At 41.8% G+C, this 25,427-nt stretch overlaps 3 protein-coding genes across 4 annotated transcripts; 1 reads left to right on the top strand and 2 right to left on the bottom strand.

Annotated features, from left to right (window-relative positions):
- Positions 1 to 7,255: 7,255 nt before the first annotated feature.
- Positions 7,256 to 10,378, bottom strand: rps14 (ribosomal protein S14). 2 transcript variants are annotated; one of them, XM_058626538.1, is made up of 5 exons: positions 10,286 to 10,378; positions 8,695 to 8,846; positions 8,442 to 8,603; positions 7,469 to 7,545; positions 7,256 to 7,377 (listed from the first exon to the last, which is right to left on the bottom strand). In XM_058626538.1, the coding sequence occupies exons 2-5, from the start codon at positions 8,841 to 8,843 to the stop codon at positions 7,310 to 7,312; spliced, it is 456 nt and encodes a 151-aa protein (XP_058482521.1). In that variant the 5' UTR covers positions 8,844 to 8,846; positions 10,286 to 10,378; the 3' UTR covers positions 7,256 to 7,309. The 2 variants fall into 2 exon arrangements, with proteins under 2 accessions (XP_058482521.1, XP_058482522.1); XM_058626539.1 differs by having other exon boundaries at positions 10,217 to 10,291.
- A 1,378-nt stretch (positions 10,379 to 11,756) lies between these two features.
- fam114a2 (family with sequence similarity 114 member A2) lies at positions 11,757 to 18,979 on the bottom strand. The gene is made up of 14 exons (XM_058626532.1): positions 18,718 to 18,979; positions 17,669 to 17,914; positions 17,320 to 17,419; positions 17,135 to 17,236; positions 16,217 to 16,311; positions 15,950 to 16,084; positions 14,521 to 14,688; positions 14,313 to 14,436; positions 14,156 to 14,241; positions 13,467 to 13,556; positions 13,240 to 13,364; positions 12,733 to 12,805; positions 12,512 to 12,565; positions 11,757 to 11,958 (listed from the first exon to the last, which is right to left on the bottom strand). Exons 2-14 carry the CDS (start codon positions 17,900 to 17,902, stop codon positions 11,857 to 11,859), a joined length of 1,488 nt encoding a protein of 495 aa, XP_058482515.1. The 5' UTR covers positions 17,903 to 17,914; positions 18,718 to 18,979; the 3' UTR covers positions 11,757 to 11,856.
- Positions 18,980 to 19,838: 859 nt separating this feature from the next.
- Positions 19,839 to 22,610, top strand: LOC131457976 (microfibrillar-associated protein 3-like). Its single transcript, XM_058626537.1, has 4 exons — positions 19,839 to 19,978; positions 20,321 to 20,570; positions 21,044 to 21,768; positions 22,360 to 22,610. The coding sequence occupies exons 2-4, from the start codon at positions 20,354 to 20,356 to the stop codon at positions 22,360 to 22,362; spliced, it is 945 nt and encodes a 314-aa protein (XP_058482520.1). The 5' UTR covers positions 19,839 to 19,978; positions 20,321 to 20,353; the 3' UTR covers positions 22,363 to 22,610.
- Positions 22,611 to 25,427: the final 2,817 nt, after the last annotated feature.

Here is a 25,427-nt window from a genome sequence, read left to right on the forward strand (position 1 = left end):
GCTGTTAACATCCGACCTGAGGGATCCGATCACAGGTGTTCAGATTACACCTGCTAATGCTAACGCTAATGTGACGTCACTGCTCCACATGTAAACACACACACCTTTCATTTCTCTTTCTTTATTCAAAGGAACAAAGAAACCAGAAAATGTTTAACATTTGTAATAAAACAAAAAACAATTCATCGATTATTAAAGTATTTGACAATTCATTTAGTAAAGGTTTAATTATGCAGTAATCCTTGCATTTCTATTTATATATATTTATATTTTTAAAAATAATCATCAGAGACACCATGATGCAATTTATCACGATATTTGCAATAAACTGAGACGCTCGTGAAAGTGAGCACTTGGCACCATCTAGTGGACTGAAATGTTCATTTATTTAGTTCATTTTTAATGACGTTTATTTGTAACATCAGTTAAAAAAAAATACGCTAAACACAAATATTACTCGATGTCTCAAAATCGAAATTTAACTGTATTAGTTTTTCTACTAATAATTCACTCAAACAGCGTCACATCCTGTGTGTAACCGTAGCAACCACAACAACATTAGCTGCACGTAAAGTCGCACTATTGTATCGACGCAGTTTCACGTCAGACACTGGAGACGCATCTGAGACTCGTCGCATTTACACTTGTGTTCAGTACATTTTCTGGAGCAAAGCATCACTCTTTCACCTGTGATTTCATCCCCTCACACGGACGTTAACAGCACTTGTCAACAGAGCCTCTGTTTAATGTGTTCACATCATTTTTACATTGTTAGCAAGTGAAAACTGTGGACGAGTCAAAGTGACAACATTCAATCAATAAATACACCATTAAATAATGACTCACATGTGTCTCACATTCATTCATTCACATTGGAATTAAATACAGAAATGTCTCATTGTTAAATGTGTCATTCATTCGTTCACATTCTCAATTCATTTGATGTAAAAACAACATATAGAATTACTCAAAGACTATTTAATGAATTATTTCATGACTTAATGCAACACAGGACCATGAAATAATTCATTAAATAGTGAAGAAGTTATGTATGTTTTTTACATCAAATGAATTTGGTATTTGAATGAATGAATGACACATTTAATAATGAGACATGTGTGTATTTAATTCCAATGTGAATGAATGAATGTGAGACACATGTGAGTCATTATTTAATGGTGTATTTATTGATTGAATGTTGTCACTTGGACTCGTCCACAGTTTTCACTTGTTCACAATGTAAAAATGATGTGAACACATTAATCACACAGAAGTCTAATTCATGTGCCCATCATTTTTAAGCAGCAGTTACTGGACACCTGGACCCAACTGTTTGGTCAACAGTCCAGGGAGTGAACCCCTATCATATTTTGTATTTTATTTTTTGGGTTTTTTTTGGCCAAAAATGTGAAATAAAATGTTATAACCCCCTGCTGTCATCTGTGCGGGGGGCCGGGGGAGCACAGCCCAGCCCCGGCCCCAGTTTGGCCCCCGGCGCCGGGGCCAAGTGTTCGGAGCATGCTGGATTTGAACCAGCCACAGCCGGACTGGCACAACCTCCTCGCGGTTGCGAACCAACCCACCACGCCACGAACCCTTTGGAGGTTTGGGAAGGAGCTCCGGGCGTTTTTGAGTCTTCACTTTGGCTGTGGAACCTTAAACCTTGACGTATAAAGGAATTGAACCGTCAACGTCAGGACTGAAAGGCTGCTCTCTAACCAGCTGAGCTAACTGTCCACACTCTTCCTCAGGTTTTCTCGCACCTATTCACTCTCTGTGTAGAATATTGGGCTTAAAAAGTTGCTTCATCTAAGATTTGAACCTCTGATCTCAGGAACTCCAGTCTTTGTCTGAACCATGTGAGCTATTTGTCCTCACACACTTCTTCTTCAACGTTGGACGACTTTCAATAACAGATGAGCACAAACATGACTTCAGCGAGACCTCAGACTGATGAAGTATTTAAGGATACATGTCCTCCACAATGGGCCAAACAGTTGGTGTAGTGGTTAGTGCTCTTGCCTTTGAAACAAGAAGACCTGGGTTCGAGACCCAGTTGGAACAAGGATCTTTGTGGAGTTTTTCATGTTCTCCCCGTGTGTGCGTGGCTTTTCTCCAGGTTCTCTAGCTTCCTCCCACAGTCCATCAATCATCTACCACTTCGTCCTCCACTGGAGGGTGGAGGGTGGTGCTGTGCCAAGCTCAGCTGTCATAGGGTGATCGGCGGGGGTCATCCTGCTCTGTTTGCCAGTCCATTCAAAACATGCGATAAAGTGATGATGTAAATTACCACTTAAACATTCAAGTAAGATTCGAACCCCTGACCATAGGAACACTAGTCCATGTCTGAACCATATGAGCTATTTGTCTGTTTGCTATTTCACACAATTTGGAAGTCTTTCAATAATAGAACTCATGACTCCAAAAAAAACTTCAGACTGATGAAATATTTAGGAACGTCTGTCCACGAAAATGGGCGACATGGTTGGTGTAGTGGTTACTTCTCTTACCTTTGCAGCGAGAGGATCCGGGTTCAAGTCCCACTTAGAACAAGAATCTTTGTGCATGGAGATTTAGAGTCAATGAACCTTTCAACACATTCACTCTCACACCTTTACAAGTGTTTCAACAGTAGATTACCCATGACTTCACAGGCCTCAGCTGGTCAATTTAGAGTGACTAATTAACCTAATCCCAATATTGCATGTTCTTGGACTGTTGGAGGAAGCCAGACAACTGGAAGAAAAGCTACACACAGGGAGAACATGAAAAACTCCATGCACAAAGATTCATGTTCCAAATGGGTCTCGAACCCAGACTCTCTCACTGCAAAGTCAAGAGCACTAACCACTACACCAACAATGTCTCCCATTTTCGGGGACAGACGTTCCTAAATGTGTCATCAGTCTGAAGTTTTTTTTGCAGTCATGGGTTCTATTATTGAAAGACTTCCAAATTGTGCAAAAAAAGCAAACCAAGACAAATAGCACACATGGTCCAGACATGGACTGTCGTTCCTATGGTGAGGGGTTCGAATCTTACATGAAGTGACTGTTTAAGTGGAAATTTACTTCATCAATGTATTGCCTGTTTTGAATGAACTGGCGAACAGTCCAGGGTGAATCACCCTATGATAGCTGAGCTTGGCACAGCAGCCCCCTCCACCCTCCGATGGAGGACAAAGTGGTAGATGATTGATGCACTGTGGGAGGAAGTCAGAGAACCTGGGGAAAAGCCACGCACACACGGGGAGAACATGAAAAACTCCACAAAGATCCTTGTTCCAACTGGGTCTCAAACCCAGGTCTTCTTGTTTCAAAGGCAAGAGCACTAACCACTACACCAAGTGTTTGGCCCATTATGGAGGACATGTATCCTTAAATACTTCATCAGTCTGAGGTCTCGCTGAAGTCATGTTTGTGCTCATCTGTTATTGAAAGTCGTCCAACGTTGAAGAAGAAGTGTGTGAGGACAAATAGCTCACGTGGTTCAGACAAAGACTGGAGTTCCTGGGATCAGAGGTTCAAATCTTAGATGAAGCAACTTTTTAAGCCCAATATTCTACACAGAGAGTGAATAGGTGTGAGAAAACCTGAGGAAGAGTGTGGACAGTTAGCTCAGCTGGTTAGAGAGCAGCCTTTCAGTCCTGATGTTGACGGTTCAATTCCTTTATACGTCAAGGTTTAAGGTTCCACAGCCAAAGTGAAGACTCAAAAACCACCAAAAGCTTCTTCGAACTACGAAAAGGGTAAGTGGTGTGGTGGATTGGTTTGCGACCGTGATGTAGTGCTATCCCGGCTGTGGGTGGTTCAAATCTAGCACGCTCCGAACACTTGGCCCTGGCGCCGGGGGCTGAACTTCGTGTGCTCTCACTGCCGTAGTGGTGGGGGGTTGTGCTCCCACAGAGGTGACAGGACGGTGGTTTTCTGTTTTAGGCTTAAAAGATTATAGCTGTGTGTCACAGTAAATCATGAACTTATTTGATCTGTCTTAGTGAGTGGGCGGGGCCAACACTGATCTGGCGTGATCATTGCTTTGGTGTGGAGAGAGACGGTGGACGAGCATCCACATCCACAGCTTGGTCTCAAGTTTCTTTATGAAAGTCAATCTTTTTTTTTTTTATAAATTGCACTGGTGGTGGAGTCTGAAGGTGGTTTTCAAATTAAAGCGCTTTATTATCATCAGCCCAGTCTGTTGTTGGATTGATTTTTACCGTTTGATAGTTAAGTTTGTTTTTCTTGATTCAAGCTCTGAGTAAATGCAACACAAAAACCAAATGATTAAACCCATATAAATGTTGTTTACAAGTCACTAATCATCTTAAAAACTTGACTTAAAAAATGACTCACAAGTCAATATATTACCCTGTTCAAATACAATAAAAAAAATAACTAGTACCGCGCGCGGTTCTGAACGGGTTCGAGCCGACCCACGCGGGTCGCCGTGTGCCACGGCTCCCCGCGTGCCTCGCGCTCTCACCCGTTCATTCACCGCGCGCGGTACTAGTTATTTTCAGTACTAGTTATTTTCAGCGGCGTCCCCGCGCATGTCGATCCAAATTTCGGGGGGGGATCGGGCAATGTATGGCAAAGTTATAGGGCACTTCCTGTTTAAAATGGACGACTTCCTGTTCGGTCAAATGCGCGTCCGTAAACGTGTTCAGGGAAGTTCCCTTGTCTTACATATCAAGTTTTGTGCAGATTGGATAATCTTGGAGTTTACTTCCTGTTTCGGGCATTCCACTTCCTGTTGGGAGGTCATCTCTTGCAGACATGCTCAGGACAGGTCCCTGGTGTCACATAAAATGTTTCGTGCAAATCGGACAACGTACGGCAAAGTTAGAGGGCACTTCCTGTTTAAAATGGCCAACTTCCTGTTCGTCTCCGTAAACGTGTTCAGGGAAGTTCCCTTGTCTTACATATCAAGTTTTGTTCAGATCGGACAATGTAAGACTTTACTTCCTGTTTCGGGCGTTCCACTTCCTGTAGGGAGGTGACCTTTTACGGACATGCTCAGGACAGGTCCCTGGTGTCACATATAAGGTTTTGTGCAGATCGGACAACGTACGGCAAAGTTAGAGGGCACTTCCTGTTTAAAATGGCCGACTTCCTGTTCGGTCAACGGCGTCTCCGTAAACATGTTCAGGGAAGGTCCAGTAACTCACATATCTAGTTTCGTGTCAATCGGACAATGTAAGACTTTACTTCCTGTTTCGGGCGTTCCACTTCCTGTAGGGAGGTGACCTTTTACGGACATGTTGAGGAAGGGTCTAGGGTCCCACATACTAAGTTTCAAGTGGATACAACAATCCCTGTTGGAGCAGCATCAAAAACTATAAATGTAATTCTGTCTGCTGTCACCAGGGGGCGCTGTATTTGAAAATGAATATTTTCATATAGACGTGTTCAGGGCCGGACTGTCATCAATCCTTGCAAGTTTGGTTCAGATCGGACCAGGATTGGCAAAGTTGTAACAGTTTCTTTTTTTAGAATTTTCTACCACCACCAGGAGGCCCTGTTTTCAAAATGTACCATTTCAGCAACATAGTCGTCTTCAGCAACTAACCATCATCAACTATAGCAAGTTTGGTTGGGATCAGACCTTCCATCGCGAAGTTATAAGAGTTTCATTGTCTGTTATGAAAAATTATTATTATCTCCAATTTTGGCGCCCCCTATCTCTTACGCCATACAATATTTTAAAAAGCTTTTGATAACTTTTGATGCTCAACTCGTCCACATTGATCTCACCAAGTTTGAAGGTGATCGCACAAAAGCTCTAGGAGGAGATAATTGAAATACAAGCTGTCATATTGTCTACTGTCACCAGGGGGCGCTGTTTTCGAAATTTAATATTTTCATATAGACGTCTTTAGGGCCGGACTATCATCAATCCTAGCAAGTTTGGTTCAGATCGGACCAGGATTCACGAAGTTGTAGCAGTTTGATTTTTTGTCCCAAAAATCCGACTTTGCGTCGTTGCCATGGCAACACCGTTAAACGATTTGTCGTCATATTGATCACGCATCATCTACCATGTGTTTTGACTGTTGTCACCAATTTTGAGTGCGGTACGATTATCTGTGTAAAAGTTATTCCCGAAATCGTAAAAAAACTTTTTTTTTGTGTATTTTCTTTGACCACAAGGAGGCGCTGTTTTCAAACTTCACTGTTTTTTCATAGACGTCTTCAGCCATGGCCCATCATCAATCATAGCAAGTTTGGTTCGGATCGGACCTTCCATCGCAAAGTTATAAGAGTTTTTTTTTTCTGATGCGAAACATCAGAATCATCACGAACTTTGCCGCCCCCTATCTCGTGCGCCGTGCGACATTTGAAAAAACCTTTGATACCGTGAGCTCCTCAACTGGTCCACAGGGACCTCACCAAGTTTGAAGGTGATCGCACGAAAACTCTAGGAGGAGTTAGTTCAAATACCATTGCTGCGAATTCGCCAAAATCGCCAAAAAATGGCCAATCAACCCAAGATGGCGGATTTCCTGTTGGGTTTGGATCATGGTCATAATGTAATTTTTTCTTCATCCTGACCCACTACACATGTGTACCGAATTTCGTGCATGTGCGATAATTGTGTTGGTCATGGTGAATTTGGACAGGTGGCGCCGCACTTATTGGCCCCTCCCACATTCAATTTTTGACGCACATTCCCCGAACCTTTTTCAGACGTAAATTTACACCACGATTGATGCGGTCACAAAAATCTGTGAGTTTTGGGGTATGGGAAAGGCCTCAAAAACGCGATTTACTTTAAGGAATAATAAGAATAATAATAATAATAATAATAATAATAATAATCCTTCCAGTTTCAATAGGGTTCTTGCAACCTTGTTGCTCGAACCCTAACAAGAATAGCAAGAATAACGAGAAAAGGAAAACTCACTGTTAGTCAGTGCTCTTTAATGTCGCTCTTGAACGACCAGCCAGGCCAGGAATATTCCCGATGCATGCTGGGAGTTGTCCTTCATTTGAAGCTGCTGCTGGTTTGACAGTTTGCAGCATGTCTGTGTTTAAGTCACACGCGGCTTTATGACGTGTATTATATACACCGGGTATCACGGTCGTCAGAGAAGAAGACGAGGTTAAGAAACATGGGAAAATCTATAATAATTCAGGTTTATCTGTGCTGCTGCCGCCATCGTGTGGACCTAAAGGGGAACTGCATCTACAGAAAGTTTCTGCAGCAGAGACTCACATTTTTGAGTTCAGGTGTGAACAGACGGGTCAGAACTCAAGTGTTTTTTTCTTCGACTGAAATCTTTTTATTGTCAGGAAAAAAAATGCGTGTGGATTTACAGACGACGACCGCGGCGACCGCCCTTCCTCCTGGTCGAGTCTGACGGGATGGGAGTGACATCCTCTGCACAAACACAACAAGAAGAAAGTCAGACATGAGGATTCTGATCTGCCGATGAGCGCCGTGTGTCTGTGAGTTTGAGGCTCGCACTCACCGATGCGCCCGATCTTCATGCCGGACCGAGCCAGAGCTCGGAGCGCAGACTGAGCTCCAGGACCTGGAGTCTTTGTCCTGAAACAGAGACGTCAAACTCAACCAGATGTTTTTTTTCTGTCTTAATCCTGATACAGGAGATATACGTGGACAGAGAACTACACACACACACACTAATCCACTGTTACAAGTATAACCTTTTATTTCTGATCATAACTGCTTCATTTCTTTGGCTTTTTGTACATATAAATCCAAGACTTCCACTATTAACATGGTCAAATTCTGCTACAAGTAATTCACTTTAAAATTAAATAAAAGTGTAATTAAGCAACTTTAAAAAAAGTCATCTATGACCTTAATCAATATAATATGATTGTCAATGCAACAGCCTTTAAAACCAGGACAATTCTAAACCTAAGACCAGATCTTGTCTCATGTCACCGTATAGACAATACACAGTATATTATTGATATGTTGCTTTGATTGATTTTATGTTTTACCATAATTTAACAGCTGCAGAGTCGCAGATAAGATCTCGCAAGAAATAAAATGACACACGCAGGATAAGCAGCAGAGGAAGCGGAAGCGGACGTCTGTCTCCACGACATTTCCTCTCACTCTCCTCGTTACGACCAAACATCAGAAGAGTTGGTATTATGGTCTGTATGGTGAGCCGCTTTAACGCCACAGTTTTCACTCACTTCACATTCACATGCTGCAACACGGCGGTGAAGTGTCTTTGCTCGCGGACACAGACGAGCCGAGCCAGGAATTTAACCCACAACCTTCCAGTTGTGAAACAACTCGCCCAACCACTGAGCCACCATGGCTCAATCCCAACTCCTCATATACTTATATACTTTAACTTTACTCTTTAAAAGTCATCTTTAATAAGGTACTTTATAAAACACTGGTCATTTTAATGATTGATTTTTATTATTATATCATTGTGACCTGGCACAGGTGAGTCTCACCTGTTCCCTCCGGTGGCCCTCAGCTTGATGTGCAGCGCTGTGATGCCCAGTTCTTTGCAGCGCTGGGCGACGTCCTGGGCCGCCAACATGGCGGCGTAGGGAGACGACTCGTCTCTGTCGGCCTTCACCTTCATGCCGCCGGTCACACGGCAGATTGTCTCCCTGGAAACACGGGGAGGGAAAAAGGTCAATGTCGGTAATTGTTATTAAATTCCCAGCTTGTGTTCGTCTCCCCTTTACTGACGCGACTTACTTCCCGGAGAGGTCGGTGACGTGGACGAAGGTGTCGTTGAAGGAGGCGAAGATGTGGCAGACGCCAAACACGTTCTCTCCTTCGGCCACCTGAGGACCAAGACTGATGACCTGCTCCTCCTTCTTCTCCTTCCCTTTACGAGGAGCCATCGTCTGCGAGGGGGAGAGAGGGAGACGTGGTCACAAACACCGTAAACTACACAGTACACACACGACAGCGGACATAACGCGCTGCTTCTTGACCAATCACAGCCTCCCGTCATGGCGTAATGAAGAGGAAGTGCTCACAGCTCAACGTAAACATGGCAGGCTTCATGTCACGTGGTGTTGAGTCAGACCCACTCAGCAGTTTAAGGAATAACTAGCACCAGAAAACAGCCCGAGAAACAAGGAAAATTCAATTACATCCACTTGAGAAAAACCCTCACCTTACAAAATCCACATCAGCCTAAGTCTATGACATCTTAACACGTTTACGTCTTTATCTCCATGTTTTTCCCACAGAAAATCGGTGATTCTAGCTCGCGGGGACACAGGAAGAGCCGCTCTACTGCTGCCTCATGTGGTCACTTTGTGTCACGGAGGTAAAGCTGAATAAAACAAAAAATAACAGTTGAACTCACTGATGGAGGCAGCAGTGGATCAACAGCTCCTGTGTGCTGTGATGTTAAAATCACTGATTTTCTCTATGGGCTTTGGTGTGGGAGAGTGAGCGCGTTACAAACTTCAGTTTCCTCCAACCACTGAACCGTGTTCGGTTGTGAATGAATGATTATAACATATTTTAGGTGACCACATCACATGACCATCACAGCTGGACGCCGTGAATATACAGACATCCTCCTCACACACGAACAGGTGATGTCACGTGTCTAACACACCATCACCAGCTACAGGAAACAACGTAGTATCACCACAATAATATACGAAAACTAATGAAATCAATGTACACACTTCACAGCAGAAACAGTGAAATGTTCCACGCGGATCTACTGTGGTCTGAATCACTTCACATAAATTCAGGCCGGTCACATGGTGTTTCTGCCCCGGCTAACAAGCTCTGCCGCCGGACTCCGACAGATGATGGCACTAAGACTTGACGTGAATTGATGGAATTGAGACTGTTCTCACTAATGACCCGGGACAAATAAACCGGGCTGTTAATACCGAGCCCTTAAAGAGAGAGAATCTACTATTAGCACTGTGATGCTACATGGTTAGCTTGCCAGCTTCCCGAGACTAACGGGACGCCACTTGAACGAATTTTCTCGCTTCAAACATAGAATAATCTACAATAATCCCGTGCAGTCGGTGCTTCACATGCACACCGACACTTTAACGACAGTGTGCACGCTTTAATCCCCGCTCCTGTGCTGAGCAGGCGAGCTAAAATGGCGTCGCCGCCGACCCGACACGGAGAAGCAAGACAACCAAAAACCTAAAAATCCAACATTTTGTGTCACACGGAGGAAAGAAATGTAACAGCGCATGGACACAAACATCACTAGAGAATCAAGTGAGACCTGTTAAAGTGGTGGATGACCGGCCGAAAGTCAAGATTTTACCGGATTAAACTTGGAGAGCGGACTCACCTAATAGCGTCTCTTCAACAAGCAGAAACAAGAAAGGAAAGAATTTCCGCTTCCGGCGCCAAAGTTGAGGCGTTCAGACCCGCGGGAAGCAGCTGCTGCTGCCACCACGTGGTCTTCAGATGAAAGTACAACAGATTTGACTTTTTTAACGACGAAAACATGCAAAAAGAATAAAAACAATTAGTAATTCATATTAATATTTTATTGTTTTGTAATGGTATTTAGTATGTTATTTATTTTCTATTCTATTTTATTAATTATTTATTTATATATGTATATATTTATTTATTTATTTTATTTGTGTTGATGTTGAAAATATATATCCTTACATTTGTTTACCTTAATATTTTTATGATAAATGGTTGTTTATTTTTTCTAGAAGTCATTTTATATCATCATTATTGTTATTTTTAGTTTCAGCTGTTTTTAAAGTGCTTTGATAAATAAAGTTTTGTTTGATGTAAATTACAATTTAATATAATATCTATATATACACAGTATATATAAATTACTGGGTATTAATAACATTTAGAAAAACAGTGGAAAGTTAATAAAATCCCAAATTAAATATAATAAAAGAATACAAATAGTAATTAATAAAAAATATTTTATTGTTTTTCAGGCAAACAAACATTTTTTTTCTATTTGGTAATTATTTCATGCTAAACACTTAAAGAAGCCAGTTTTGCAAACAAAACAAAAAAACTGCAAATTCTAGCATGAACAAAAACATTTGCAATGTTTTTCATATACTGCGTGATAAAATCATTTATTTTGGCAGGATAACACAGCCTGAGATATGACACTGATTCGCAATCATGATCATTTGTCCCACCCACATAAACTGCCATCAATTATATACATGTTTTTTGCATTTGCAATGGTTCGATTTTTTTAAGTAACATTTAAGACAAACACTTGAAGTTTGCAAAAAACACGTTTTTAGCATAAACAAAAAACAAAATTTGCATTTCTCATGTACTACATGATTAAAAACATTTATTTTGGCAGGATAACACAGCCTGAGATATGTCATTGATTACCAATGATGATGATTTTTTTGCTTTATTACTTTTGGTGGTGTCAAATACTCACTATTAGCCAAAAATGTCCCATCCATCTTAACTAAAACATGTATTTACCTGATTATTCCTGATCATAAATAATATTAATGTCTTTTCTGAATTGGCTTCCATTGGCTATTTATTATAAAACACTGCCACCTGCTGTATTACCAGCAAACTTACTTAAAATGGGTCAAAAATTATGATAAACATTAAACAATATAGATTTGAGCTCGGGATTGCAGAGTAGATCGCAAGTTTACCGAGAGGGGAATGACAAAAAAGTTTTAATGGTTTTTCTTAAATCACCTTTAAACAAATATATACAAGTTAACACTTGTTTTTCCTTTCAGGTGTGAAACCGTTTTTGTCATGAGCTGGAAACTAAAAACCCTCCAACACACACACACAGGTTTTTGTTTTTATTAAAAATAGGAGGAAAAAACAAACAAACATACTAAGTGGCCAAGTGCACAGTTATCAGCTGTGGCGTAGGTCAGTGTCCGCTCACTGCTCCATGGAATCTGTTCTTCTCTGGATGTGCGAAATCTCCAGAACAGGCATCAGAAGCTGGAAAGCGTCCTGAATGTAGGAAGCGCTGTTTGACGCCTGCGAGGAGTCATGAAATATTGTGTTACAACATTGTACTTGTACCCGCTCAATCATTCTAGATTAACCAACAATCAAATGTTCATTTTAAACATTTCCAACAAAACGGACAAGTATTCTCTTGACTCTTCTATGTTTTATATTTATATGACAGTTGGGTGAATATGTGTAGGCGTTTGTGTTGCCATGGTAAAATGACAAACACCTAAAAATTGCTTTTATTAGTTTTGGTGTAGTGTCAAATACTCATTCTTAGCACCTTAAGTGCCAAAAATGTCCCAGCCACATAAACTGTGATAAATTATATACATGTTTTTTGTATTTTCAATGGGTAGATTTTTTTTAAAGCAACATTAAACCCAAACATTTAAGAAAAACACTTAAAAGAAGCGAGTCCTTTGATAGTTTTGGTTAAGTGTCAAATACTCTTAGCACCTTAAGTGCCAAAAATGTACCATCAATGTAAACTGATAATACAAAAATATTCTGCTTTACATTCATAGGACAGCTTGGAGAATACATGTGTGCGTGGCCATAGCAACATGACACAAACCTCTAAAAAGACTCCGGTAATCAGTGGGTTGAGGACGTCCCCCTTCTCGTTTGACTGTGAAACAGAACGTTTGGTTGATTAGATTTCAGATTATACCTTACGAGGCGTTTGATTCGCTCACTTAATTCAAAAACTTTTTTTTTTTTTTTTTGCCAGTGAAATTTAAAAACAAAACCAAAAATACAATTACATTTTTTTTTTTAATATTTATTCACACCTACCCCCACCGTGGTTAAACAAGACGTGAACTTCTTGGAGAGCAGCGAGAGTTCTTTACACAGAACGACGGTTAACCTGAGGAAACACAAAAACATGTTCAGTGAGAGAACAAAGAACAAACATGCTTTTCAATCATGCTTCAACAGAATTATTTAAAAAAATAAACTCATGAAACAGGCCTGGACAAAAATGATGGTACCCTTAACTTAATATTTTGTTGCACAACCTTTTGAGGCAATCAAACGATTCCTGTAACTGTCATACACACACACACACACACACACACACACATATATATATATATATATACATACATATATACACATATATATATACACACACACACACACACACACATATATATATACATATATACATATATATACACACATATATATATATATATATATACATATATACACATATATATACACACACACACACATGCATATATACACACATATACACATGTCATAATGTCACAATGTATAAATACAAAGTCCACTCACTGTGACAGGACGCTGGCGTCTGTGGCGTCACCAGAGAGGAGGATCTTCTCCGCCAGTTTGTGGAAAAGCTCGATGGATCGAGCCGTCAGCTCCGCCAGACTCCTGATGGCTGCTGCGTGAATCTCCTGACAAGATTCAGACGGAAAATAAAAAAATTAAAAAAATACACACAAATATAAAAGTAGCACTAGAAAAGTTAAATTAGAGACAAAAGAAATCTGTCAAACCTCAACAGCGGGAGTTTTCTTCTCGCCTTCTCCTCCTTCCCTCTCAGTCTGAGTCATGTGACTGATCTGACTGCAGGTGTTCTTACATGCCTGATGGAGGAAAAATAATAATGAACAAAAAAAATAATGAATCTATGTCCTGTGTTTACTCCACATGGCTTCTTCTTTGGTTAATGAAAAAGCTGGAAAATGAAGAGAGAATAACAGAATAAAAAAAAAAATGTAAGGACACAAGAAAGGAGACAAATTATAGCGACTCAACAAATGATTGACTCAATAAAAACTACGTCCGTTTAAGTCTACGACGTCTTCAGGACACGTTCCCGTCTTTATCTCGCTGTTTAACACACTTGTCCAAAAGGAAACTCAAGTTTGTAAAGCGCTCACTCTCCCACACCAAACCCCATAGAGAAAATCAGGGATTTTAGCTCACAGGAGCGGCTTGTCTACTGCTGCCTCTTGTGGTCACTTTGTATCACTGAGGTAAATCTGAACAAAGGTTTTTAAAAGCCAAAGTCACAAAATAAGTCATTAGAACTTAGTAGAACGTTAGATCAACAACTCCTGTGTGCTGTGATGTTAAAATCCCTGATTTTCTCTATGGGGTTTGGTGAGGGAGATAAACAACACGCCAAGTGGCAGCGATGACGATCGGCACCTCAAAATTTTGAAGGAAGTGTCAGTCTTACTTTGCTGAGTTTGTCCACTGTGGTGGAAACACTCAAACCCTCCAAAGCCGTCGCCAACTCCTTCTCAAATTCTGATCCGTCTTCATCTGCAAACAGAAACGAAGAATCTGTCCTCGCAGGTCAAATGAATTCAAATTGCTTGAATTTAAATCTATACCCTTCTGCTCGTCGACGTCCTCGTCGTCAAACTCCACCAGGGAGAACGAGTCCTTGATGTCGTCCAGCTCTCCCCTGAGCTGTCGCAGCTCGTCTCCGGACAGCGTGGTCAGCACGGACTTCACCTGCAGCGCGAAACAAACACGTCAGACTCCGTCGTCGTCTCTGTTGCGTCTTTTCAGCCTCAAGTCAAAGTGCCTCGCTTCTACCTTAGACTCACTCTCCCGGGACAGGATCTCCAGAGCCTCGAGGTGCGACAGACCCTGAAACTCGTCGAACAGCATGCCGTAGTGAGCGACCACCTTCTTCTGCGAGTCTGGCGACTCGTCTTCTTCTGCCGCCTGAAGCTCCTCTCGCTCCTTCGCCTCCCTCAACACCTGAGACACAAGTGAGAGACTTGACTGCGGCCATAAGTAAAACAACAAAGGTTCTTCTTTTACATGGAACACAGTATCACTCAGTGTGTTCACCTGTGACAGAGTGTTGTTGTTACTCAGTGTGTTCACCTGCGACAGAGTGTTGTTGTTACTCAGTGTGTTCACCTGCGACAGAGTGTTGTTGTTACTCAGTGTGTTCACCTGCGACAGAGTGTTGTTGTTACTCAGTGTGTTCACCTGCGACAGAGTGTTGTTGTTACTCAGTGTGTTCACCTGTGACAGAGTGTTGTTGTTACTCAGTGTGTTCACCTGTGACAGTGTTGTTGTTACTCAGTGTGTTCACCTGCGACAGAGTGTTGTTGTTACTCAGTGTGTTCACCTGCGACAGTGTTGTTGTTACGCAGTGTGTTCACCTGTGACAGAGTGTTGTTGTTACTCAGTGTGTTCACCTGCGACAGTGTTGTTGTTACTCAGTGTGTTCACCTGTGACAGAGTGTTGTTGTTACTCAGTGTGTTCACCTGTGACAGAGTTGTTGTTACGCAGTGTGTTCACCTGTGACAGAGTGTTGTTGTTACTCAGTGTGTTCACCTGCGACAGTGTTGTTGTTACGCAGTGTGTTCACCTGTGACAGAGTGTTGTTGTTACTCAGTGTGTTCACCTGCGACAGTGTTGTTGTTACGCAGTGTGTTCACCTGTGACAGAGTGTTGTTGTTACTCAGTGTGTTCACCTGCGACAGAGTGTTGTTGTTACTCAGTGTGTTCACCTGTGACAGAGTGTTGTTGTTACGCAGTGTGTTCACCTGTGACAGAGTGTTGTTGTTACTCAGTGTGTTCACCTGTGACAGTGTTGTTGTTACTCAGTGTGTTCACCTGTGACAGAGTGTTGTTGTTACTCAGTGTGTTCACCTGTGACAGAGTTGTTGTTACGCAGTGTGTTCACCTGTGACAGAGTGTTGTTGTTACTCAGTGTGTTCACCTGTGACAGAGTGTTCTTGTTACTCAGTGTGTTCACCTGTGACAGTGTTGTTGTTGCTCAGTGTGTTCACCTGTGACAGAGTGTTGTTGTTACTCAGTGTGTTCACCTGCGACAGTGTTGTTGTTGCTCAGTGTGTTCACCTGTGACAGAGTGTTGTTGTTACTCAGTGTGTTCACCTGCGACAGAGTGTTGTTGTTACTCAGTGTGTTCACCTGTGACAGAGTGTTGTTGTTACTCAGTGTGTTCACCTGTGACAGAGTGTTGTTGTTACTCAGTGTGTTCACCTGTGACAGAGTGTTGTTCCTGCTCATCAGACCTTTGGTCTTCTTGAAACCCGGGTCCCCTTCTGCGATCACGTCCATTGTCTTCTTTCCGATAAACTCCAGAGCATCCAGACCTCCACTGATCACCGTCTTCCCCTGTGAGGACGTTTCAGGTCAGTGAGAGAAGTCAAAGTATTAGTTCAGCTGGACAGGAGGACCCAAGGCCAGAACTGAGAGACCCAAGACCAAAGAACTAACGCTTGATTTTTTGGAGCTCATCACACTTACGGTGCTTTGGACGACGCTGGAGAGCGATGAAAACATTCCCATAGCTCCGCCCCCTGCTCTGTCCGACTCGCTGCCGCCGTTATCTGCGGGAGAAACTGACACGACACATGAAATGTGTCACGTCGTTCACGCTGCAAATATTTGACTTTCAATCATCTTGGCGAGTATGTTTAGCACAAGAAAAATGTGTGTATCTAACTGTGTTTTAATATCACAGCTGATTTTCTAGATTTAAATTGAGGAACAGAGAAAGAGTTTTGATTTAAAGAATTTTAACCCAACGAAGTTTGCTTTCTCTTAAAAACAAGAAATATTAAGCAGGGCAGTTATTCCAGTGGGTTTAGGAAGTAAATGGAAGAAATTCTAAAAAAGTAAAGCAAGATTCAATTCAAGCTAAATTTCTTACATGACAGAACTTTTTTTGCTGTCCTCATTTTTAAGGCACATCAAAGTCTACATGTTTTTTAAATTTCATTAAAAAACAAGCTAGTTTTAAGAATTTTTACCCAACAAAAGAAATGTAAACATGGCTGTTATTCCAGTGTGTGCAAATGTAATAAAATAAGTTTGTTTTTTTTACTTGTTTAAAGCTAAATTTTCTCAAATGTTTCCTCATTTTAAAGGCACATCACTGTCTGAAAGTGGCAAAATTTACATGGCAGTTAATTCTTAACGTCACCTTAATCCAATACAGGAAGACTAAATACAAGCAAAACGTGACAGAATTGTTTTTGCTTGTTTCAGAGTTTTTCCTAATTTTAAATAAAAGTCTGAAAGTGGCTACATTTAAAAACTAGTATTGTTATTATTATTATTATTATTATAATACAAGAATTATTTCTTGTCTGGGCCGTGTTGGCAGTGCGCTAAACGATGCAGGGCTAACGTTAAACAATGACAAAAGTTCAGTGGCCTCACGCTGCTGTTTCTCTTCTTCCTCCACCTGCGCCGACAGATCGGTGGGACTCGGGATTCCCAGCGACGTCTCGGCTTTCTCGATCACCTGAGTGAGGCCTTGACCTGTGAATAGAGACAGGTGTTCACACAGTAGCTATCAGAGAATCTGTGTGTGTGTGTGTGTGCGTGTGTGTGCACACACTCACCCACAGTGGCCACAGTGGCTGTTGCTGTGGACAAGATGGATTTCCCCCAGCTGCCCCAGTAACCCCAACCAGCCTGAGACACTGCCGACTCACTGGACGACTGACAGGACGACAAAAAAAAACAAGTGAGAGACAGAAAACGGAGCTTGTGCTCCTCTTCTGTTAATGCCTGAGATCGAAAAATGCCAAGAAGTGGGCTGAGTGAGGTGGCATCGCGATTCTCTCTAAACCCGCCTGGATTTATTTGGATTTCATGGCAGTAGTCACAAACTCTGTTGCTATTTTCAAAGCCAAACTAATCCTAATGGAATCGTCGGAATGGAATAGCCAGTGATCACTTCTTTTCTACCTTTGGCAGCTGCTTTCCTTCACTTGGCTCCTCCACTTCCTTTCCTTCTTCCTCCTTCTCCTCTTCCTGAGCAGCAGGTTTAACCTCTGCTCTCCTCCTGGCCTTCCTCGTCGGGGCTACGTCAGTGGAAACATCGGGTGGAGTCAGTGGCGCGTCGGGTGTCTCCTCTGCACGTGCTCCTCCTCCTGCCGTGACCTCCTGACCCTCAGCTGCTGAAGCTTCGCTGTCAGACATTTTAATTCATGCCTTCAAAAAGACACAAAAACAGTGAGAGAAGAACTGTGTTTAAATCCCACACACAGTGTCTTGTTTTCATGTCCACTGTTTGAGCTGAGCGCAAAGTACGTACAATCGTGTACTTTTAAGATTATTGGGATTCGGTTTGCAATGCATGTGTTTACAAACGTGATGAAAATACCTGTTTCTATGGAGCAAAGAAACCAGAAAGTATTCACAATTTAAGAAGCTGAAAAATGGTTTTTCATGACGATTAATTTGGTGTTCGTTTAATATTCGATTAAGACTTGCATGAAGGAACCTTACAATTAGATTCTTACATATACACATATATATATATATATATATATATATATATATATATATATACACAAAAAGTATTCAGACCCTCTTTTGCTCTGACGTACACTGCAAGCTGTAAGATCTTATATAGACAGGTGTGTACCTTTCCTGATCAAGTACAATCAATTTAATTCAACACAGCTGGACCCCCATAAAGGTGAGGAATTTTTTTACTTGGGATTTTAGCAAATGCACACGCACACATATATATACATATACACATATATATATATATATATATATATATATATATATATGAAATACTTTATAATATTTAAAAATATTATTGATATTCTGAAGGTGACAGTGTCAGGTGAAGCAGTGCTGTAATGCTAACAACACTTTAGCGTTACCATGTAGGACAAGTCTTATGTAGCATCATGTCCGCTTATTTACTGTTTTACTGTCCATAAAATCTTAGTTGTTGACATTAGAAAAGTCGCACTTTCACACTTATGCTGCAAACTTACCTTTTCTCCGTGTGTGTGTGTGTGTGTGTGTGTTGTTAGCTCTGGAGGCTATGAGCAGCAGCTAGCCGCTAGAACAGACGCCTTCCCGAAAAATAGAGATTTATCGTCTTTGTTTTCAGGACTTAGTTTAGATGTTGACAGATTCCAAATTCTTCAATCTTCTATAAATCTGCGAATAATCTGCGTTTCTCTCTCTCGCTGTCTCTCTGACTTTATGTGCGGCAGGATTAGCCACGTCACGGTTTGTTTTCACTGAGCACGTCCAAACTGTTAGCCACACTAGCATCACACATATTCCGGTAGAGATCTTCAAAATAAAATAAAATAAAACAAAACAAATCTTCAGAATACTTTCGAAAGAACGAGACATTATGTGACGTGAGAGATATGCAGAGGGCTTCGTATGATTATTTTTGTCTATATTTTTACATTTATGGACATATTTGAGAACATTTTGAACGCTTACTATCTCACTTAAGCTTGAACATTTTTTTTAAAATTACTTTATTTTGACGACAGAACCCTACCCACTACCGGTTTATCTCCAATGCTCGAAAGGTCGCTTGACGCAAGTATTAATCAAATTAATCAACAATAAGATTAAAATGTATTTTCCGGGATTATCAAAATAAAACTATTTAGATATTAATGACGTGAAAAACATCCACAACTTACAAATAAATGAAAAAAAGGATACATACAGTATGAGTGTGTGTGTGTGTGTGTGCGTGTGTGTAAGTTAATGAAACGAATAAAATAATAAAATAATTATTTTTTGTGGATAAGCAATTTGTCATTTATGATCCTTATTTTAACACTGACCATGTAACGTGTCAACCACAACAAAATCAGTTCATTAATGGATAAAACGTTTATTGTTATTATTCTTATTACATAGTGTGTGAATCCACCAGCCAACAAAAGGCAACATAGTTCAGTTTAATTTAAATTGAATCAAAGTTCAAGGTATTATTTTAATTTGGTAGTCTCGTAATTACGTACAAACGCTTAACATCCAGTCCTTCACAGTCCGGTACAGCGGGTGGCGGTATTGTATAATGAAAAGAAAATCAAGTAGAAAAAGAAGAAGAACACCTGCACGGATGGAAATCGCAACAAACCACGCCCACTCACTTCTACCTGCGCTGGACCAGGAAGTGGACGTTGTGTTTTTGTTCGCGTTCAACTTAAAATCAATGAGACACAAAACTGCTGAATGATGTTTGAAGGTGGATGAAGGTGTTCTCTGTTTGATCTGCAGGTGAGAATTCACTTTGGTTTTAGCTTCAAAATCAACAATGTATCACATGAATCACCAGAAAATAGTAAAATAATGCTATTTTAAAAGTGTTCGTCCAGGCTTTTTACTGCCAAACAGTCTCAGAGATGAAATATGATCGAATTTCACTGTGTGTACTTGTAGTTTAGTGCGTTTTTGAGAGACAACAACACAGACCAGCGCTTTTATCATGAAATGAATCATAATCAGAGTCATATTTTAGATAAATCACTTAAATGTAACATTATGTGATGAGGAAGCAGTACAAGTATTTTCCCCGTGTTGCTGTGCGAGTGACGACTGTTGACTTTTCCTGTTCTGCAGGTTTTTTTGTGTGGAGCCGCGTGTCTGTTCGTCATGTCCCTGTCACACCTGCTGCTCGCCGTCCTGCTCCTGCAGGTGGCAGACGCGGCTCAGAACAGGTCAGAGGTCACCGCCGATGGCCCCACCGGCCGGGACGTGGTGGTGAAGGAGGGATCGGACTCGCTCATCGAGTGCAACGTGACCGGGAGGATTCATGGCGGCGTAAAGTGGTACGACTCCAAGGGAGCTCTGCTGGGCGAGGGCGACGCAGGTGAGAGACACAAAGAGACACAAAGAGGCCTTTTAATGTCCAAAAAACGGGTTTGAAAAGTTTGGATAACGTGCTTTAAATAATAAATACATTTCTTTCACAACAAGAGCTATGAAAAAGTCCCAGTAGATCATCGTGCTCGGTTTGAACTTGACCAAATGTCGCTGACACGCAGTGAAAGACAGTGTCCCTAATATTGTGGCCCCTTTTTGTTTATTGTGTTTTAATCTGATTTATAGTCGTCCTGCTGTTACGAATATACAAAACCGTCTCTTTTATTGTGGCGATAAAGTGACACAATCATTTCTTTTGTGCGTGCAATTTAACACAACCGCAATGTGTCGCGAAAACCTTGAAAGTGCTTGAAACTGAAAGTGAAATCATACAAACAAGACTAAAGATGATGTGATACAGCTGTGCATGTGTGAATGAACACAACACAAACTGTCAATAAAGTTTTGTTCTTGTCTCAGGTGGGAAGTGGCAGATTCAGGACAATGGCGTCCTCAACATTAGCAGCGTCTCCTTCGACGATCGAGGCCGCTACACGTGCGTGGCCTCCATCGGCGCCGGCGAGACCCAGAACTACACGGTCACGCTGCGCGTCGCGTACACGGAGAGCGGCCTGGGCCTGTACTACGTCATCGTGTGCCTGGTGGCCTTCACCATCACCATGATCCTGAACGTGGCGCGGCTCTGCATGGTCAGCAGCCACCTCAAGAAAACCGAGAAAGCCATCAACGAGCTGTTCCGCAGCGAGGGCGCCGAGAAGCTGCAGAAGGCCTTCGAGGTCGCCAAGCGCATTCCGATCATCACGTCGGCCAAGACGCTGGAGCTCGCCAAGGTCACGCAGTTCAAGACCATGGAGTTCGCCCGCCACATCGAGGAGCTGGCACGGAGCGTCCCGCTGCCGCCGCTCATCCTCAACTGCAGAACGGGGGCGGAGGAGATCGGCGCGGAGACTACGGCTAACTTTGGGTCCGACCCCGCATCGTCCGGCGGGGCGGCGATGTGTCGGAGCCAGCAACAAGCCATTGGCCCGCCCCGCTCGGACCCAATCACAGAGGAGGAGGAGGAGGAGGAGCAGGAAGTCTGCCAGGCGCTGCTGTCCAGTGAGAGGCGAGGAAACGATGGAGGCGGCGACGTCAAAGTGTCCATCCACACCATTTCAGAGAAGGAGGCGGAGTCTGAAACAAAGGTGTCGTATGAAAGCAACGCGTAGCCTCAGTCATCCCTGACGAGTCATGCTCTCAAACCTGCTAGATCATGGTTTCACACTTTCCCTCTCATGTTTTCATATGTGCTACGTCATGCTCTCATATCTTGTAAATCATGCTCTCATAACCATGGAGTCATACTCTTGAACTTGCTAAATCAGGGTTTCATACCTTCCTGAGTCATGTTTTCATATGTGCTGGGTCATGCTCTCATTTCTCATTAATCATGCTCTCATAACTATGCAGTTGTACGAACAACTTTGCTGAGTCATGCTCTCAAACCTGCTAAATCGTGGTTTCATACCTTTGGAGTCAGACTCTAAAACTTGCTGTGTCATGCTCTCAGATCTGCTAAATCATGGTTTCATGTGCTGAGTCATGCTTGAGCGTCGTTTCATAAAATAAACACAATAAACAGCCAGATATAATTAATTTAAAGGTTGTTTTTTTTTGTCAGCTTTTATTTTTCTCCGTTGTTTACGTTTGTTTGAGTCTGAAAGTAATTCACTTTTGTTGATAAAGAACTTGCATTTAAAGTAAAAATGTGAATTATCTTGTGTGTTTTCTTATAGTGAACAACGAGCAGAGGAAGGAAAATCTGATTTATGATGAAGACGCCTTGAATGTGGAAAACAAAATACGCAAGTTTGTATGAACCCAATGTATGGAAGGCAAATAGTGACTCGTTTGGAGTGAAGTGAGTCATTTAAAAGTCTGTATTTGCAGGTTAATCATAATCTGAAAGTCTCTCAAAACACGTGTGATGTATTTGTGTTGACAAACTTGAAGTTCATAGATTAAATAAAGTAAAAACATGACCTTTTCTTGTCTCTGTGTAAAATGGAAGCTTGACAAATGTTTTCTGTCTGGTGACACTGTCGTACTTCCATGTGCTCCTGTTTGAGGTGCTTTGATACTTTATTGTGTTTAAAGATGACGGCACTGAGATCAAACATGAAAAGAAAACATACTTTGCAATAAATGAAGTAGTAAAACTGCCACTAGGTGGAGCTGTTGCTTTAAGTGTCAGGTCTGTGTGGTGTGTTCACTGCCTCCTGAAGGAGATTGTGTCCACGTCTCAGCTTGTAAACACTCTCTCTGTCTCTCCCACACCAAAGCCCATAGAGAAAATCAGTGATTTTAACATCACAGCACACAGGAGTTGTTGATCCACTGCTGCCTCCATCACTAAGTTCAAATGTGTTATTTTGTCAATTCGGCATTTGAAAATATTTGCTCACATTTATCTCAGTGACACAAAGTGACCACACGAGGCAGCAGTAGACCAGCAGCTCCTGTGTCCCCGAGAGCTAAAATCACTGATTTTCTCTGTGGGGTTTGGTGTGGGAGAGTGAGTGGTTTACCAACTTCAGTTTCCTTTTGGAAAAGTCTGTCTAACAGTGAGATAAAGATGTAAACGTGTTCTTAAGATATCGTAGACTCAAACTGACAAATCGATTATTTGAAGTACAAAAGGCCCAAATAATAGGAAACTGAAGTCTGTAAACCACTCACTCTGCAAAATCAGTGATTTTAACATCACAGCACACAGGAGTTGTTGATCCACTGCTGCCTCTATCACTAAGTTCAAATGTCTTATTTTGTGACTTTGGCTTTTGAAATCCTTCGTCCGGATTGACCTCAGTGACACAAAGTGACCACACGAGGCAGCAGCAGACCAGCAGCTCCTGTGTCCTCGCGAGCTAAAATCACTGATTTTCTTTCTTTGGTGTGAAGGAAACAAACACCACCAGAGGAAGCTCGCGTACCACGGCCTCGGCTCGTCCCTGTGCTGGTCTCTCTGGAGGCGACAAGCTCATCTAAGCAGAATTGATTTTCCCCGAGTCATCGTTCATCATGGCGGCAGGAGGAAGGAAGGGAAGGAAGGAAGGAAGGGAGGGTTTAAGGAGAGGACATTTTCAATGGAGGAACTTGGGTAAATGAATTGATCAGGTTATAGACGACAGCATGTGGAGGGGAGAGAGAGAAGGGGGCCACATTTTAGCCTCCATCGTGTTTTTAATCAAGTCTGATTGAAGGTGACACAAAATAGAGAGTGTTTGTGTGTATACAGCTGCAGAGCAGGGGCAGCGGGCGGGGACAAGAGGCGTTTATCCCGTCAAACTTTTTTTCTTTCTTTTTAACTTTTCGTTGACGTTTGCTTCGTGTTTTCAGTCTCACTTTACTAGCTCAGTGTAGCTGTTGCCTCCGCCTGTCTCGACCATGAGATTAAAACGGTGACTCTGTTCACGTTGGCCTTGTTTAGACAAATCACATTTGTGTTATTTTTATGACTCCCGTTTAAATCATTCCTTCAGATTGACCTCAGTGACACACAGTGACCACACGAGGCAGCAGTAGACCAGCAGCTCCTGTGTCCCTGTGAGCTAAAATCACTGATTGTCTCTATGGGGTTTGGTGTGGGAGAGTGAGTGGTTGACAAACTTCAGTTTCCTGTTGTAAAAGTCTGTATTACAGTGAGATAAAGATGTGAACATGTTCTTAAGATATCGTAGACACAAACGGACAGAAGGCCCAAATAACAGGAAACGGAAGTTAGTAAACCACTCACTCTCCCACACCAAACCCCATAGAGAAAATCAGTGATTTTAACATCACAGCACACAGGAGAAAAGCTGTGTCTGACTGTTTGGGGGTTGGGGGTTGAACTCCTGCGGGGGCGACGGCTGCAGATGAGACGAGGTTTTTGAGATTAAAAGCAGAGCGACCTCGTCTTTTTAACTGCTTCATTTCTCCACCATCTCCAGCCTTAGGTTCGTTGCTCTGATGTTCCCACTAAACTCCATCCTCATCTCCAGGCCTCAGGGAGGACTGTGTGTGTGGAGCTCTGGGGTGATTACCTGAAAACGACAACAACAATCTGAAATGAGTGAAAACCATCATCTGTGGGAAAGCATTTCTGCCGCCGGCGTGTGTTTGGACATTTGGCAGCACTCTTGACACATTAAGACGTTTTTCAGGAAGCGTTTAAACGCGGAGGAGCAGCACTTTGTGTAAACAGCCACCTGAAAATGGACACACACACACACACACACACACACACACATACATACATTAAGCCGCTAAAGAGCCTGAATTCAATGATCACCAAAAAGGTTTTATTCATATTGTGATATTTCTTAATAGTTTCATCCACAATAACGTGTCGGACTTGATGATATTATATGTCAAAGCGGCGACAGAGGCGCTTTTGTATGGGTTTATAATCTCGTTATGTTGTAATTGTTGACGACAAAGTGTGTTCGGTTCTGTGTTGAAGGTTCAGCACAAATGAAATTCATATTCTGCTGTTTTTTTTCCACTTTGTCTGTCTTTTAGCAACTTCTTGTCTGAATTGTTTGTGACGTGTCGGTGTTTCCGCTAAATGTTGGTGAAAATCTGCACATTTTCGAGAAATCTTCATCTCTTATAATGGGATACAACTGTAGAAAGTCTAATCTAATCTAAAATAATCTGTGTCCTGGAACATTTCATGGGCCTCAATTCTCTAATCTAATCTAATTTAGTGTAATCTAATCGAATCTGTTTGAATCCAATCTAATCTAATCTGAACTAATCTAGTCTGATCTGATCTAATCTAAAATAATCTAATCTAAACTAATTTAATCAGATAATCTAA

The sequence above is a fragment of the Solea solea genome, chromosome 4, assembly GCF_958295425.1.
Source record: "Solea solea chromosome 4, fSolSol10.1, whole genome shotgun sequence".
Taxonomy (NCBI): Eukaryota; Metazoa; Chordata; class Actinopteri; order Pleuronectiformes; family Soleidae; genus Solea; species Solea solea.